A 17553-nucleotide genomic window follows, 5' to 3' on the forward strand; every position below is an offset into this window, starting at 1 on the left:
AGTATGTAGCGTCACCATTGTTCGACTAATGTACTTCATTCTCCTGTATTCTGCTTTACCCTCACAGTACGCAACACTTTGCCAATAATGGACATAACGTGTGTCGCGGGCGAAAGAGAGTACAGGAGAGTGAAGTACACTGAACAAACGATAGTGGCGTTACATACTAAAGCTACAGTATGACCACGATCCAGTTGCATAGTATGTATGTATACATATCAATGATATCAACGATTGGTAATGTCGACCGAGTAACTGTAAGCTCGGTACATAAAAATAGGCAAATTTCAGTCAAATATGTACTGTACGTACGTATTTTAACAAGGCGATGAAAACGACGCGGTTTTCGCATAGATGAAAAGAAAATGTAACAGATGTTATATATATCTTTAACAACATGGTATACCGAAAAATTGCAAATGTAGTATATATTTCTTTTCTAATAACACGTATAGGACACAGATTTAAATGATTGGATCGATAAGAAAATCTGTAATGTATAATATACATACACGTATACGTATGTATTCATTATATGCATATACATATACGTATAATACACAGGAAGGAACTAGAACTATTTTTCTTTTTCTTAATCGTTTCCTGTTTTTCGTCGCGCCCTCTGATCTCTTGCCATCTCACACTTACAAATTGTAATCTGTAGTTAATACGTAATCCGTAAACCGTAAGTTGCGACATATGGTAACCCCTATCGACTAGTCAATTCCCCCTACCTTCGGAGCAAGTTATCGCATCCCCTAACCTCGGTCTCCGGTCCGGTGTCCCGTGACCCACAGCTACCTGCAGTCTACAGCTACCAGACCTATAATTTCCAGGCAGAGGCTTACACCCTGGCCAGAACCGGAACCAAGCTGAAGCCGAGGTCGTGGGCAAAGCCATAGCTCAGCCGGGATCGGAGTGCGCGCATGCGTCTTTTTATTATTTTCTTGCGACTTTCTCGTTCTCCTATCGAATGTCGACAACGTTAATTCGCACGTCGCGACGACGATGACGACAAGGACGACGACAACGAAGACAACGACGACGTCGACGATGACGACAACGGCAACGACGATGACGACGATGACGACAACGACGATGACGACAACGACAACGACGATGACAACAATAACGATGAAGAAGACGATGAGAACAAGAAGAAGAAAGAGATTGAAAACGAACACGGTATCAACATTATCGGCTATCGCGCGAATATCACCTTACATCGTTATTGCTACTGGCAAAAATAGAAGACGAAAACAAAGATGGGAGCGAAGACGAAGACGAGAACAGGGCTAGAATTAGGGACAAGAACAAGATCAACAGCAGCAACAGTTAGAAGAAGAAACGACGACTACTACGTGGACGGCGGTCACGACGGAAAGAAAACAAAGAAACAGAATCAAAACAAAAACAAAATGAATAAGACGAAGAGAGGAAGAAATAGAGAAATTTGGATAAAAGAGAATAATCTTAGTGGGACGGTTGTCGAGATGTGCAATATCGGAAGCGATACGCAGGAAAGATAGTTTAGAGAAAAGCGAAGGATCCGATTATCGGTAGCAGTGTCGAAAATTATATCTGTGTCGGTGGTGATGCAGTCACGCGTCAATCGTGGCCGACTGTTCCTTTGGATTGCTCGCGCGAGGTTCGCGCGGCGCGCGCGTGCTCCGAGCCACCGCGCATCGCGCATTACCCTTCTTTCAGTTTCTTCATGCTTATAGTGCTTCTATACGCGGTACACGATTCCCGTTGTCGTCGGCAACAGGTGAGCCATTCCAAACCTTCAGCTGCCTTGTGCTCTTTTTCCCCGTTTTTCACCAATCATTTTCGCGCTGTTTCTTTTCTTCTTATTTTCTCTCTCTCTCCTTCTTTCTCCCCCAAAGTCTCACTCCCCCTCTCATCTCCTTACCATCTTGTTCGATTTCTTTTTCTTTCTACTTTGTCCGATTTTGTTCTCGCTGTTCCAAAATCTGCTGTTTTATTGAAGCTAACCGACGATTCTATTAACACGGTGTTATTTAATTAACGATACGACGTATTACCGCTATTTTTGAATAATTGGCCGAACAATAGGCGAATTACACTCTAATCGATCGCGAGTTTCCCCGCGAACTTGTGCCAGAGGAATCGTGTTTCAGTTGACCACAGTCGCTCGAATGGTCTAGATGGAATCGCCGACTAACCCGCTACCTTAATTAACTACCATTGTTGGCTGTCGACGAACGTTCAAGCTGCCCCTTTCGACATTTGACAACCACTTTTCCGACCATCTGTTCGGTATTGTCGTTCGAAACCGGCACAATCATAGATTTTCAATCACAGATCAAATCATAGATTTTCAATCATTTCGCGCTCAAACGAATCTCAACGTTTCGCTTCGTTCCGTTCCGTTATCCGTTATTCGAGAAAAACGACATACTCGTACGTGAAACGCGTTATTCTCTTCCCATCCTGATCCTGAAATCGATTCCAATTATTTGCAATTCTTTACTCGGTGCTAATGTGATGAATTTTGCGTGACAGCATCTTGCTTTCTCTTACCGTCCATGACCGAAACAAACTTTGTCTCTGTCTTGTCTTTGACGAATCGATAATATATGTGTGTGTATGGTTGTTAGTCGATCTTTAAACTTGCTGCGAATTTTTCCGAAACTGTTTAAATATCGAATTAAAATTCAGGAAAAATCATCGAGTCCTCGAATTTGTTCTTATTTTCCATTTATTATTAATATACACGGCAAATGGTAAACAGCAATAGCGACATATTACCAATTATATTTATCGAAGCAAGAAATAGAAAATAGAACGAACTGATGAGAATAAATGAATATGCTGGTAGAAAGTCGATTCCTCTTCTCTTGACAGCTGTGCCTAATTCGAATGTGTCCGTTAGCCTGTTCGGATTATGTTTATTCCTGATTGCGCGACCATTCGAAACGTAATGAATCCGACTGATGCGATCCAATTCGATTTATCTCTCGAGTTATACTCGTTGATTGTGCAATATGTATAGAGGATTGCCTACGAAGGTACGAGGTGGTAAATCGATAAGGAGTTGCGTAAGGAGAAACGAGAGGAGCCGCGAGACGAATTCACGAGAGAAAGAAAAAGACTGTGAATGGGCAGATTAGTAAAAATGTTGCTCTTGGTATACCGATTGATGTATATCGATCGTTGCACGCGCAGAATAATCGATTAAATCGCCGCCATTATTGTCATCGTCGTCGTTGTCGTCGATATTGACTCGCGATAGCGAGTAAAAATGTATCGATCTAAGAATACGTTTGTGCTTGATAGTCCAGCAGGTGTATCCGTGGGAGAAGCAAGTGACTGGAAGAGGATAATCGAAAGTTGAGAAATTTGAGAGAAGCGATTAAACAAAGTGATTCGATGAACATTGAGGATTAACACGAAAGTCGTTATGTTTGCCAAGTCGAAAAGCAGTGGCTCGACACCGAGCGTTATACTCCCGAATCCCCTTCAAAATTTATACGAAGTCGGCAAACAATCGGCTACCGCGGGCCCCGAAAACGCTTGGCGCATATACGACGGATACACGAAAACCGATCGAAAGGTAATACAATTTTTCAACGACCAGCGTCCATCTTCTCCCCCTCCTTCACTCTTTTCTCCTCGTTGTTGCCCGTTTACTTGCTTCTTCTCTTTCGTTTTAGGAAGTGTCGATATTTTTCTTTGACAAAAGATCGGTCGATAAGCTGCACAAACCGAAACGAAAGGAGACCGTGACGGAAATTTTACGGAATGGAGCACGACAAATGGAACGATTCTCTCATCCAAAGATACTGCAAGTAAGAGATCTCTGCCTCTGTTTTCGTCGGATACACATTTTTTTTCACAAATGCACGAAAAATCATCGTCGCTCATTAATATCTATCCGTTTAGGCGTTCAAGGTGGAGGAATGCGCGGATAGTTTGGCATTCGCGTCGGAACCAGTGTTGGCTAGTCTTGCCAACGTTTTAGCCTATCAGGAGCAACAAGCGAATAACGTTGGTCAGTCGACGAGTAACGTAACGAAACAAACTTCCTCGGTCGCTGGTCATCGTGCAACGTACGCGAAAGAATACGAGTTGCTCGACATCGAAATCAAGTATGGGTTGTTGCAGGTGAGGAAACCGACTGGGGCTCGATCTAATTTATGCTCATGTCATATACCCTATTATAATAATAATAATAATAGTCTTCTTTTTCTCTTCTTTTTCTCTCTCTTTTTTTCTTTCATTCAGATCACGGAGGCTCTGCTTTTTCTTCACGGAACCTGCAAAGTTCTTCATAGGAACGTTTGTCCTGCCAGTATTATAATAACCAAAAGGGGTACTTGGAAATTGTCAGGGCTGGAATTTATCGGTGAGTCTGATCGCACGATCTCGTTTGACGTGCAGTTTTCCAGACACGATCTTTCGCGATTCGTTCGCTTTTTCTTGTCGTAGAAAAAGTTAACGAAGTACCGATGATACCATTGCAACCTTGGACTAACCGCATGCCGAAAATGACGCAGCCGAATCTCGATTACATAGGTAAGAATGTAAAAATATCCCGATCTTTTTTCCATTTACTTTTTTTCTTTTTTCTTTTTCTTTGCGTTCGTAACGCGTTTACACGCTACAGCTCCGGAAGTGCAACAAAAGAAAGTGGGAGGCTTCTACAGCGATATGTATAGCTTTGGTATGACGATATGTGCAATTTTCAACCAAGGACGCCCGTTGATTCAAGGGAATCATAGTTGTTCCGAGTACCTGAAACAGCTGGAAAACGTAAGCAACTGTTTCTACGTAGTACAGTGTTCTCGTATTATCTCGTGTTATCTCTTAGCTATCATTGCACGTGTCTCTAATTCTTTTCTAATATATTTAACCATTTATTTCCTTGTTCGTCGTTTCCTTTTCCATTGCCACAGCTGAAAGAACAAGTTGAGGTTATACTACCTCTAGTTCCTCTTCCGCTACGAGAAGCCGTTTCCCGACTGTTACACGTAGATCCAGAAAAGAGGCCGACCATTCAAGTTTTATCCATGATCAAATATTTTCAGTACGTAAATACGTTTCTCTCGAACGAACATTCCACCTCCTTTGTATTTATATTGTAATTATTCTACGCGAAATCATCTTCCACTTTGCTTTCATTTTGCAGAGATCCACCGGTATACGCGCTTCAATTTCTCGACGTTAGCAAAATGAAAGACGTATTACAGAAAGAGCATTTTTATACGACTACTTTGAAAGGAATATTGCCTTATATACCAAGGGTAATTCGTACAGTATACATATAAAATAGATTCACGTATAACGCGATACAATATAGTCTAATGATATGACGTAACGTGGTGTAATAAATGTTAACTACGCGACATGAAACACCATATGAAAACAATATATTTGAATCAACAGAAACTTTGGTATCAACATATCTGGACGTATTTGCAAACTGAGTTGGAAAGTCAAGAAGTGCAATCGGCTGTACTACAACCGGTACTTTACATCGTACAAAATAGTACACAAGAAGAGTACGATCAAATTGTATTTCCATCGTTACGGTAAATATTATAGAAAAATATCTCTGTCTTGTTTCATTCGCGAGTTTATTTGTTATTAATTGGCGAATGGAATCGTCGCGTAGGTCGCTTTTTTCGAATCGGAAATCGATTCAGGGTACGGTAACGCTGTTGGAAAATTTGCATTTGATATTAATGAAAACGTCTCGAGAATATATAGAAGGTGAAGTACTTCCAATGTTATACACATCTTTCGAGAACTCAACTACTCAAGTACAGGTATGTGTACACAAGTGTATGTCAAATAAGAAAGAAAGCGAATAGAAGAAACAGAAATGGAAAAAGGAAGAGGTGAAAGAAGTAATGCGTATTAAATGGTTCGTAGACCGCAGCATTCGTAGCTGTATCGAACGTGACCGACTATATAGACGACGAGTCCGTTCGAAATATCGTACTGCCGAAACTTCTTCAGGCGTTTGAAAAAAATTTAATAGATTCCCGAGTACTAATGAACGTGATCCCTTGCATTTTAAATCGGTTAGAGAAGCAGAAAATCATCGATTGCATCTTACCGTTGTTGTTCAGTGTAAAGCTTCAAGAACCGGAGATAATCGTTCGGGTTGTACGTAAGTACACACGGTACATAAGTACGTTTGCATCCTTCTTCCCCGATTGAAGCTCTTGGGATAGTGGTTGTATTTGTTTCGAATAAAAATCGCGTCCATGCTTTATACCTATGTATATATAGATAACGTGTAACCGAATCAGCGTTGATCCACAGCCACATAGATGAATATGTAACGTAATAAAGACAACGACTATTCTGAAACTTTTAAACGGGGTTGTATGCGTATACGATGCACTTGCATTCCCACGATCGTCCTCGTTGTTGTTGTTGTTGATTGATGCATATTCGATACTGAGACCAATGTTACGATTCAACTCCGACAGAGATTTACAGATTGATGTTAACCGACAAAAAGTACGGACTTTCTGTCAGCTGGATGGCGACTCGAGCGATGCCTTCTTTGCTACCTCATACTATCAACCCAGCACTGACTCTCGAACAATTTGAATTACTTCTCAAGGTGTTACAAGATATGCTGAATCACATCGAAAGGTGATGAAACGTTTGTTACAGATAATATAGATTTTACATATAACTTGCGAAATTTCTACAAAGCATCGATAATCGCTGTTACACATTTTTTCGTTTGTTCTTTCGTTTTTGTTTCGTCGTTTCCTTTGCTTTTTTGTCCTTCCGAACAGAAATCAAAGGAATCAGTTAACCCTGGACAATCTGTCATTGTCGAGCCCGGAACGATATCGAAGTTTACGGCATCAACATAGTACGGATAATATGTACGTCGCGCCTTTCAACATACCAAACTTACGGATCGAGCAACGTAAAACTTCTTCGGCCGAAGACATGGCTCGGAAAAATAGCACAAGTAAGAATGGCACGAAAGAAGCAAATAACGTTGGAAATGCGTGTATAGGTGGAATCGCAAGTCGCCTGATTTTATAATAAATCCCGCTATTTTGTAGATTCGATGTCGTCGACGGTTTCGGCGGAAAACATGGCGAGAAAGAACTCGATGATAAGTAAGTGATTTTTCACGTACGCGTAATGGTACTTTCTACTACTTTTATAGACGAACGTTGTTCTTTAATAATTTTAACATTGTTCGAATCAGCCATGTTCAGATGGTTCTCGTCCTCGAACAACGACAACAGTAATTTCTTGAAAGTGGCGAATACCTTTACGAGCAGGCGGTTATCGGACAACACTCTGATGACACCGAAAATCCGAGTAGCACCGTCTTGCGAAAGTTCTCCAGGTGTTACACCTGGCGATGGATTACCAATCCGGCGCCATTCGAGTACCGGCCCTCAAGATCGACGAGGATCTAATATAAATTTATCGCCTCCCTTGGTATCGTACCTTTGCCATCCTATCGTTTACCCTGTTATCCTTTTTTCTTTCGGTTCGTTGTTTCAACTAGGAAAGGATAAGAAGAAATATGTAAAACGTAATAAACCAGCAAACAAATTGACCGTTTATAGTAAAAAGTAAGAACTAGCTTTCGTAGAGAAGCAACGGGGCAGAGAAAGAAAAAGAAAGAAAGAAAGAAAAAGAAAAAAGGGGGAAAAGAGAGAAAGAAAGGAGGGTTGCAGTAAGGGAGTATTAAAGATGTGATTCTCTCGATAGGGTGGAGGAATGCCGATTACCAGTAGCAGTGTACCATACTTGGTTAGTTCAAGCATGAACAGTATACGAGGTTCGAGGCGTCCGTCCGTTTCTTCGACGTCTTCTCAGCAAGGGACCGGACTTCTACAGCAGGTTGGCTCCAGCATGGTAAGACAACAACCCCCCATCTGCCTCAACCTCAATGGACTACCACCACCACCACCACCACAACCACAACCACCAACACTTTCTCCATTACTCCAGCTACCGGGACAGCCTTTCCACTGACCCTTCGTTACAGCTGCAGCGTAAGAATATTCACTAGCTTATCCGAAGACGTCGCCGATGCTCTCTTTTCTTTTCTTTAGTAATATGCGACTCGTAGATCGATAATGTCCATCGTTCTCGTCACGCTGTGTCTTCTTTTCTTTCAAAAGAGAAACGAAAAGTAGAGAAAAAAAGAAAGAAAAAGGAACACCATCTCTGTGATTACGACGTAAAGTGAATATCGTTCACGGTATTCACGTATATTCACGTAGTGGCACATTTTGCAATTTGGATAGTTTGTCAAGCAAAAACATATACATATCTTTTTTTTACAGCAAACGGACAATTCCTGCTTATCCTACTTTTCTCCCATATTCTCTCTCTCTCTCTCTCTCTTGTTCTCTGTCTCTTTTTCTTTCATTCAATTTTTCACTAGTTCGCTCGCTCGCTCGCTCGCTCGTCCAGCTTTAATCCTTCCTACCTCTCTCTGATTGCCTGCTCTGATCTACTACTCATAATCTATCGAATCTTTTATTGTTCACGATCTTCCGATTTCCTTCGATTTACGTATATATGTATGTACAAGCACCAATGCTTCGCAGCTACTTGTATCGCGTGCATATATCATGTATATATCGTGGATGATTTTTCGGAAATCGACGAAACAAAGTAACATATTGTATCATTTTTCGATGGCACGACAAACATCAGTAATTATACACTTGTCTTTTGTTTCGTTACAGTACCAATTCTTCAACAAACAATTCGACGCTTGAACCGTGACCTTCGTAGGATACCGCGTACCCACTGTCATAACGAACAATTGGTTACTAGTTACTAATTACTAGTTACTGGTGGTTACCGTCCGCGCGACACGACGCGACGCAGTCAAGGTAAATAGCAGCAAATAAGAATAATTTGATAGGGATCTCGTTGGAGTTGAAGAAACGGCTTTTGGTTGATCGATCTTGCTACATTATCCTATGTATGTACCTAGTCGTATCGGACGTACGTCGAATAACTTTTACTCTTGAGATGGATATACTTGGACCTAAAATGTATCGGTCATCCGTAGAAACGTAGTAGCACGAGTAAGGACTTTGATTTCTTGCAGAAAATATCGATTTATTCGAGACCTTCTAAAGTGGCCTAATCCCATAACAAGTAAAACATAGTTGTCAATTTGTCTGTGTAATCGTTTAAGACATTCTAAAGAAACACGAACGAATGTGTTTAGTACGTGGCCTGTGGTTGCACGTAGAGTCGATGCAGTTGAAAGTAACGCGACCAAGTGGCGAGAGTAAATGCGTTTTAAAAGGCGCTCCAAAAGAGAAAAGCATTTTTCCATGCATGTTCCTGCAAGTACAATCAAATTTAATTACGTAACGCGATGCGTGAGTCATCTCGACTATTCCAAGTCAATTATAGATAATGCTATCAATTTCTTCATATTATGCATCCGCTTTTTCTCTAAATTCCACCTCTTTTCTTGCAAACGTAACGCTGAAAGCGGAAATCTGGCTGCTTTCACTACCTGAAAAATAATAACAGGTTATCTCGTTGTACATCGTTTCGAGGAAAATAACTTTATTTATTCTCTTATTACCAGTAAGCAAACTTATCGTTATTTGCGTTCGCTTCTGACGGAGGAAAAACGTACGCAAAGAACGTAACAAATGTCGATGAAAAATACGAACACGTTGTATAGGATATAAATTGTGTGTTGGAATCCGATACAAGCGATTGAGAGTTGAAAAATGCAATTTGTGTAAAAGTGTCGTGGAAAAATATCAGATGTTGCAACTAGGTGTATTTCGATGCACATGTATACATATCAAACATGCACAGTTGTACGCGTGATAGCTTAAATATCTCCACTTTGGCGACATTTCCTCTCCTCGATCGCGTTGGAAGTTTGTTTGTTGAATTCTCGATAAAAAGTATATTGTTATAGTATATTTTGGAACGTATGCAGGTGTGTGCGTGTGTTGTGTACGAGACGATATGCGTAGAATCGTGAAAATGTAAGAGAATGGAAAGACGGAGACGACAAATATGTTAACGTTAACGTAAGAGTACTGTGGCGTGTGAAAAGAGAGTTTTGCGTTTCGTCCCGGGACTACCGGAGGACTCGTCAGTAAGGCTATGCCCGGTAGTCCCTGCCTTAGACGTAGAGGGAGTCTCGCTAGGTGCGGTATTTGTATCAATCGCTCGTATATTCGACCGCTAGCGAGATAGACAGACTCGTTGTCGTCGTAGCCCTCTAGTGTTGGCGGTTGGTACCAGCGGATCGCCGAGGAGGTATTGCGACCGCGTTGATACTTCGACCTGTCGGCGTCCTGTTGATACCGATCCGCCACATAGTTACTAATAAAAATATCTCAACTAATAAATTTACAATTTGGAAAAATATACGCCACAGTACTTAGGAACGTAATAGCAGGCAAATCGCAGGAGACTGACTGCTTTTCTGGATAATGGCGGCACTAGAAAACAAAGTGTCCTTAAGATTCGCGCTAAGAACTAGTTTTCGTTTGCTAGATCACGATCTGCGTGATCAGAAACGAATAGTATCGTTGAGATAGAACTGCGTGGACAATCTTGGGCAATTTTCGGCAATCTTGGACAATCTTGGACAATCGTTGACAATCATCATCGAGGTGGAGAACTCGCGAAAAAGTTGATGCCACTTTTAAACCGAATTCCATTGAATTTCATTGGCCGGAATGATGTTTGCGTCCCTGCGAATCATCTCTTAATAATTAATTGGCGGAATTGGAATTGCGGAAAACATTTGAACGGTTGTTCATGTAATATCGCTTCGGCCATCATCGGTTTATCGGCGAGAAAGCGAGTCTCAGGATCTCACGTATTCCAAGTATAGCGACTGTATCGTACAAACAGAAAATGACAATCATATTCGATTGCGGAGCTACGCCGAATATTGAAATTTTCCAATTCTAGAACGTAAATTTCTTTGACCTGTCGTGTGTAAGTAAGTAAGTACCTGTCGTCAATCGATAACGTCGACCGTATTATTCTTCCCATCGAATGTTTTCCTTCGTCCACTTTGTCGTGTTGTTTGTCGCTTCTTCCATTTTTCACCTATATTCCCTTCTCTTTATTTCTTCCATCCTTCTTCCTAAAAATTCCACCTTCACCGTTCCGATTTTACACAGTACAACGGCTGTGAACCGTTTAAAAGGTGAAACGATCGTACCCCCCTTTTCGATGCAGACGAAAGCGTGATAATACCGTAGGGTGACTGTAAGACTGAGGAACTGTCGCGAGTGTATTGCTACTTATCGTTAGATACGATACAATACGATACGATATACTAGTAACGGTTGAAAAGAAACGGGACCTCGTGGTAGGCATGTACCGAAGATCGACTGCATCGAAATCTAACGCGAGCAATTCGCCGTTTACGATCAATTACGATGTTCCCATTGTCATTATTGTTATCATTGTATTCTGTAATTTTCTATGTGTAAATGCGAATACACGCAACGAGTAACGTGCTCAATAGATTTCCTATCGAGATTAGGTGTCGAACGCGATCGATCATTCTCCGTGATATCTTTCGCAACTGACTTCCTTTCTCGACTAACTTTAGTCCGTTCTTCGATCGTCCGTTCTCGTTATTAAGTATGTATATTTCGTGTATCTCTTTCGAAGGATGTACTATAATAAAAACGATGCTACTTGATTTAATGTATCTTCCACCTTGTTTACGTCGTTTCGGATATTACAGGTTAACAAGAGGCACGAACAAAGTAATCGTTAATGAAACGAAACGCGAAATTTGTGAATGAAATATTGAATAGCGAAGAGCTACTGGGCTACAGCAGGAGGGATAACCGGTGAAACGCTGGACATGCAGCTTCGCTTCCCTAACCAAGATTCACGTATCACGAAACAGTGCGCGAGTGTGTCGTACGTTTGATGAAACGAGTATCTGAACGAATAACCTTATCGTATTAATTATAAGGAACAACAGCGACAATAACAGAAAGGATGAATCAGTTGGTAGACTACGCGGAACCCTGCACATCGAACAGTGGAACATGTAGGTTATGCCTTCGCGTAGAAAATCGTTTAATATCGATATTTGACGACGGAGAAACCTCGAAACAGTTGCGTTCTCGCATTCGAGATTGCTGCCCCATAAGGGTAAGTAGTTTCCCCATACCTTTTACGTTACAATTTTTATTCTTTCTTTCTTCACCGCTTCATCGATCACTGCTTTTTTCTTCTTCTTTTTCATTTCTCGTCCTTTTACATGTTTGATACACGATGCTTTTATACGTAATTACATATATATATACACATGGTACGCTTTTACGACGCACTATTCGTCTATAGCTTTTTTATATATATGCATATATTTGGATTAGCTGTTCGAAGACGACAGACTGCCAAAGACGATTTGTCGCGAATGCGAAGGGAAGATAGCCGTTACATTCGAATTTCGCGAACAATGCAGAAGATCGGACCGCGTCTTGAGATTACGATACGAATCGTGCCGCGCAAACAAATCACTTTCTATAAATGAATCCAATTGGAAAATCGGTTCGGTAAGTAAGATTAATATACTTAATCAATATTGTGTAAGTTTAATACAAGTTATTTTTGGAAACTCTGGGAAAGCACCGATTAAAAAATTACTTGGTAATTATATAGAAAGCGGATTTTAATGCTTTTCTAATGTGTCGCGATTGCAGGATCGCAGCATTGCAAAGCATGCGTATACTACGAGACCCGAAACGACCGACTCGAAAGCGCAAAGTACATTCGAAGAAAAACAGGAGGAAAATTCGAATTCAACGCATCTTTGGCGAAAATCGGAAATCGTATGTGGCGAAGATGCAAAAACAGATGGAAAGACGATGGCGACATTGTCACGATGTCAGCGTGTCGAACGATGTCACGCTGAAGAAGGAAAAAGCGAAAACAACGAGGAAAATCGCGTGTCGAAAGAAAGCGGTGGCGATGGCGATGGCGGTGGCTGTAACGTGTTTAACGTGCAAAGTAACGGTGATACTGCGATGCCCATGGCGACGCAAGTACGGTATCTATGCGACATTTGCAGTAAAACGTTTGCCTCGAAATCTGGACTGCGATTTCACTTGAAATCGCACAATGCCGTAAAGTCTTATCCCTGTCGATACTGTGGCAAAAGATTCGTGATTCCCAGTTACACGAAGAGACACGAGAAAATTCACGCGGGTGACAAACGGTTCGTCTGTCAGTTTTGTAGCGCGACGTTCGCCTCTTCGAACGGTTTAAAATATCACTTGAGACTGCATTCCGGCGAGGCAAATTATCATTGTGAAATTTGTGGCAAGTCTTTTTATCGACACAAATATTTAAAGGAACACGTATTTACTCACACGGGAGAAAAACCATATGTTTGTAAGGCATGTGGTGCTTCCTATGCAAGTTCTGGCAGCTTGTTCGTTCATAAGAAACGATGTAAGAATAAGTAAAAGATATAAGTAAAATAAATAATATATATATAATGTATAATATATTATATATATATTACACGTGTGTATAAAAGAACGATAATCTGTGACCCGACCCCACTGAATTTCATCGGGATCGGTACCGCATTCCGACACTATGATTCAAATTCTTGGGCGTTCCGATGATGATGATAATGATAATGATGTATATTAAAGAGCAAATTCGTTTCTTTCGCATTGATACAAAGGGAAGGGGGATTTCACAACTTGCGCAAGATAGTAGCGTAAGATGCACAATGGTTAAAGTAGTAAAGATGTAAACACCAGAGGAAAAAGTAATTTATTTATTTCGTACAAGGGAATAATTAACTGTTATCGTATCGAAATAACAGTTTTCTAGAACGCTAGATGGCGATGTCTGGTTTGACTTGCGATTATTTTCGTAGACGATTATACATATAGGGGTATATAAACGTTGAAATAGCTGGAACGAAGAATATTTTCCAAGGGACAAAGTCGCGAATAATAACGGCGATAATAATTAAAGAGGTAGCGTACCCGGGCGATCTATCGTTTAAGTTCGAGTATGTGGACCGCTTACGAGCAAACGAGCAGCTGCGATGCGACGATTAACAAAAGTCTTTGGTATGGAAAAAAAGGTGGTTCGATATCGAATCGAATCGAATCGAATCAAGTAAAACGCTATCGAGATCGACAATCAGAGTTTCTGCGTAAAGACATTTCCGATGATGCGATCGACATCCATCGATTGGTGTCCGATCGAAACCACGTAAGACCTAGGGAATATTTGCCGTTGAGATTGGCGTGTTGACATCGACTAAACCACCACCCACCGCGATAGTTTCTCGCGCAATGAGTCGTGCTAGCGTCCATGTCTCGATCTTTCGCGCTGAATGACATACCGTTCTGATAGGAGAGAGCGTCAGTTGCGTTTCCGGAATACCCGTAGACATCTAACCTGTAACCGGTCTCCTCAGATTCGACTCTGAACGACTGATATTCCGCGCGCCAACGTTCTCCGTAAATGTCCAACATGTCGATTCGAAGGCTGGTGCAGTTGTCACCGTGATTGGTCAGCCTGTGAAGGATTTCGTTGCCGATCCAATACTCACTAACCGGAGAGCCGAACCCGACCGAATAATCGTTCCAGTTTCGATCAAAGTCGAGAGTCCCATCGATACGACGCGCTATTACCATCCAACCTCCGCGACAAAACACCAACATCGGTCTGCCTCCTTTGCCTGCTTCCGAAAGTCGCAGCCCGTCCATAGGTTCGTTCGCGGTCGTTTGTTCGCAATCGCCCGTCAAATTCTTCCCAATTAAATGATACCGATCCTCCAGGTGTTCGAAACTCGAGAACAACGAGTTGTCGGACGACAACGACGACGACGATGACGAGATGGTGGTAGTAGTTGTGGTTGTGCTTGTGGTTATGGTATCCGACGCGATACTCGACAAGTATCTCTGAAAATCAGTCGTCGAATGGATACCGTTTAATCGATCGATCGCCTCTTGTTGCTTGTCGCTCCTCTCTTGAAGCTTAGACGCGCTTACGCTTAACGCTTGCACGGTGCGACGTAAATTGCTTAGCTCTTCCCTGGTTAACGAAAGTTCAGCCGCTTTTCGAGCGGCATTTACATCGAGTCGTGTCAATTCTCTCCTCGCGAACGAGTTGTTCGTTTCCATAACGTCCTCGAGAGTTCGTAACGAGTCGATCAGTCGTGAGCCAAGCGATTCGTTCACTTTCTTCGTGAAAAATCCGTTCTCGGTAATATTTGAAATTTTGCGGGACAATTCAACGTGACCCTTTTCCAAGCTTTTTATTCGTTTGCTCAAACTCGTCCATTCTTGATTCTCGTACGTGGCGATACGCTTTTCCAACGACGCTCGTCTCCGAGCCGACAACAAAATTTTACGCTCCAGACTCTTTAAACGATCGTCCAGCCGCGTTCGATGCCCCTCTTCCTTCCTTTTCCAATATCCATGTTTTCTCGCGAACCTGCGCCGAGGGGATCGTACACTGTACGACGCGGCAGCTGTAGTCTCACGATCGCTATCCCTTGTAACCATTCCACTAAAATACGACGATACCGCTGCCGCCGTTGTTCTCGTCTTCCTTTCCGCTTCTTCTTCTCCTGGTCCTCCTCCGTTACGTTGAGTCACCGAATTTGCCACATTAGCGGAAAACGATTCGCATCTAAGAGACTTTACCTCAATTTGCATGGAATTCAACTGAAATTCAAATTATATCGTGTTATTAAACGTTACTATCAATTAGTTTCGTGTTATTATCCGCGTAACGTAGTTCTACACGCTTCAATAGTATTCGTTCTAGAGTAGACGAAAATCTGTCAGGAATTTGCGGAGAATCGCATAGAGGAAAAGAGGCGACAGCGAGAGGCAGGATATAGGAGAAGATATAGGAAATAAAAGGGACTGAGAGAAAGGGACCGATGAAAATGAACCCAATAGCCAAGCAAAACAAAGACGAAAGTTTTGAAGAGCAGCTGCAGAACGATGCAACGATCTGCCACTGAAATCGATTTGGATTGGCTGGCGCACGAAGCGGCTGGAAACAGCAGGTGTTTCGGTTTGTCGGCATTCTACGTGCACGATGGACGCGATATATGTATAATACTTACGTACATCGAATTACAGAGTTTCTGCAGCTGTCTTAAAAGGAGGTAACTAAGTGTATGTATATGAGTACTTACAGCGCACAACCATTTGCGATCAGGGATACGACGAGAAAGGGGTGGGGTTGGTAGGAAGGGAAGAAGATGGCGAGAGAAAAAGGAAGAGAAAAAAGGAAAGGAAAGGAAGAGAAAGAGTGGCAGATGCGCGTGCGATCGATCGGGCACGAGCAGGTGGCCACGCGGCGAACGCAAGAATGAACAGGATGGCAGAATGGAAAAAGAGAGAAAAAGAAAAATGTAAAGCTCGGGAGAAAGTGGAAGTGGAAAGGAGAAGGATGAAAAAAAGGGGACGCGGCAACGTTACCTGACTGGCAATGTCGGCGCAGGTGCGAAACAACAGACTAAAGCGTTCCTTCATCGCAGCGATATCAACGCGAATCGTTCCGAGAATCGCTTCGATTTTGGCGATTCTGCCGCCGAGATTTCCAATTCCTCTTCCAACCGCAGCTACGTCTCCCTTCAACAGAGATAGCTCGCCTTTCATTCTCGATCTCTCGGCAAGTTCTTCGCTCGCGTTTCTTGTACGAAGAACTTGGGCAACTTCGCCTTGAAGTTCGGTCACCGCGCTTCCTAGCCATCTCACTCGCAACCTTTCGTTTTTCGCCTCGTTCCCGTTACCGCCACGTAGAGAGATCACTTCCTTTCTGAGAACGAGAACACACCACCACCAGAGCAGAGATCCTGCTCGTTAATTGGAAATCGACCAGCTATGGAGCGCACGATGCAACAACAACAAACCAACAAACATTTTCTTTTACCTCAGTTGTTTGATTTCGTTCTTTAGAACGAACAACTCTGTATTTTTCTCGATCGCACGCTTCAAGCTTGCCTCGAGAGCGTTGTAATCCTGTTGTCGATGATCGAGAAGAGCGTTTACTTGTTCCCGTAGCGACCTGATAGCATCGGAAACATTTTCATCGCCGCAAATTTCTTTCCGGGTAATAATCGCAACCAACGTTACGCACAACAGCCAATCTTTCCTATTCATAATTCGACTGATCGCGTTATTAGCATCGAACGTGAAACAGCATCGGCCAACTACAAGGATCTCTTTCGTTATTAGATATGACCTGCGGATCGGCGCGACGATAATTTTTTTTCTTTTGCGATCGTCAAACATCGAACGTAACCGACTCGACCACCAAAACCTCACTGGCTTAACCGACAGCCGCCCTACCAGTTTTATATCGTCCTTCCGATGAAAGGTTGGGGGTAGAGAGCACAAGGAGCAGGTGTCCGCTTGCTAACGCAGTCAACGTGCTCCATGGCCATGCATTGTCTCGTGCCTGCAAGCTGTGCCGCCTTCGTCACACCGTTACCGATCCTTTACCACTCCACATTCTTCGGTTCGTCGAAATCTTCACGAATCATTAACGGCGTTCCACTCATCGATTAAG

The 17553-nt window shown here is 42.4% G+C and overlaps 3 protein-coding genes across 6 annotated transcripts; 2 read left to right on the top strand and 1 right to left on the bottom strand.

Annotated features, from left to right (window-relative positions):
* The first annotated feature begins 723 nt into the window (after positions 1 to 723).
* Positions 724 to 11825, top strand: bma (SCY1-like protein bma). Of its 4 annotated transcripts, XR_013058313.1 has the most exons (19): positions 724 to 1768; positions 3301 to 3577; positions 3678 to 3812; positions 3907 to 4128; positions 4249 to 4369; positions 4453 to 4539; positions 4631 to 4776; positions 4920 to 5050; positions 5153 to 5267; positions 5410 to 5555; positions 5639 to 5792; positions 5899 to 6139; positions 6465 to 6633; positions 6783 to 6964; positions 7062 to 7118; positions 7211 to 7449; positions 7726 to 7872; positions 8715 to 8864; positions 11726 to 11825. XR_013058313.1 is itself a non-coding variant. In XM_033327364.2 (18 exons), exons 2-17 carry the CDS (start codon positions 3425 to 3427, stop codon positions 7990 to 7992), a joined length of 2565 nt encoding a protein of 854 aa, XP_033183255.1. In that variant the 5' UTR covers positions 724 to 1768; positions 3301 to 3424; the 3' UTR covers positions 7993 to 8012; positions 8715 to 11680. The 4 variants fall into 4 exon arrangements, 3 of the variants coding, with proteins under 3 accessions (XP_033183255.1, XP_076474462.1, XP_033183252.1); XM_033327364.2 differs by lacking the exon at positions 11726 to 11825 and having other exon boundaries at positions 7726 to 8012; positions 8715 to 11680; XM_076618347.1 differs by lacking the exon at positions 11726 to 11825 and having other exon boundaries at positions 8715 to 11680.
* A 159-nt stretch (positions 11826 to 11984) lies between these two features.
* Positions 11985 to 13536, top strand: LOC117153534 (uncharacterized). Its single transcript, XM_033327676.2, has 3 exons — positions 11985 to 12144; positions 12369 to 12548; positions 12696 to 13536. The coding sequence occupies exons 1-3, from the start codon at positions 11989 to 11991 to the stop codon at positions 13458 to 13460; spliced, it is 1101 nt and encodes a 366-aa protein (XP_033183567.2). The 5' UTR covers positions 11985 to 11988; the 3' UTR covers positions 13461 to 13536.
* A 232-nt stretch (positions 13537 to 13768) lies between these two features.
* On the bottom strand, positions 13769 to 17513 carry LOC117153511 (uncharacterized). Its single transcript, XM_033327618.2, has 3 exons — positions 16915 to 17513; positions 16461 to 16800; positions 13769 to 15692 (listed from the first exon to the last, which is right to left on the bottom strand). Exons 1-3 carry the CDS (start codon positions 17274 to 17276, stop codon positions 14142 to 14144), a joined length of 2253 nt encoding a protein of 750 aa, XP_033183509.2. The 5' UTR covers positions 17277 to 17513; the 3' UTR covers positions 13769 to 14141.
* Positions 17514 to 17553: the final 40 nt, after the last annotated feature.

Source organism: Bombus vancouverensis, chromosome 1, assembly GCF_051014615.1.
Source record: "Bombus vancouverensis nearcticus chromosome 1, iyBomVanc1_principal, whole genome shotgun sequence".
Lineage (NCBI taxonomy): Eukaryota > Metazoa > Arthropoda > Insecta > Hymenoptera > Apidae > Bombus > Bombus vancouverensis.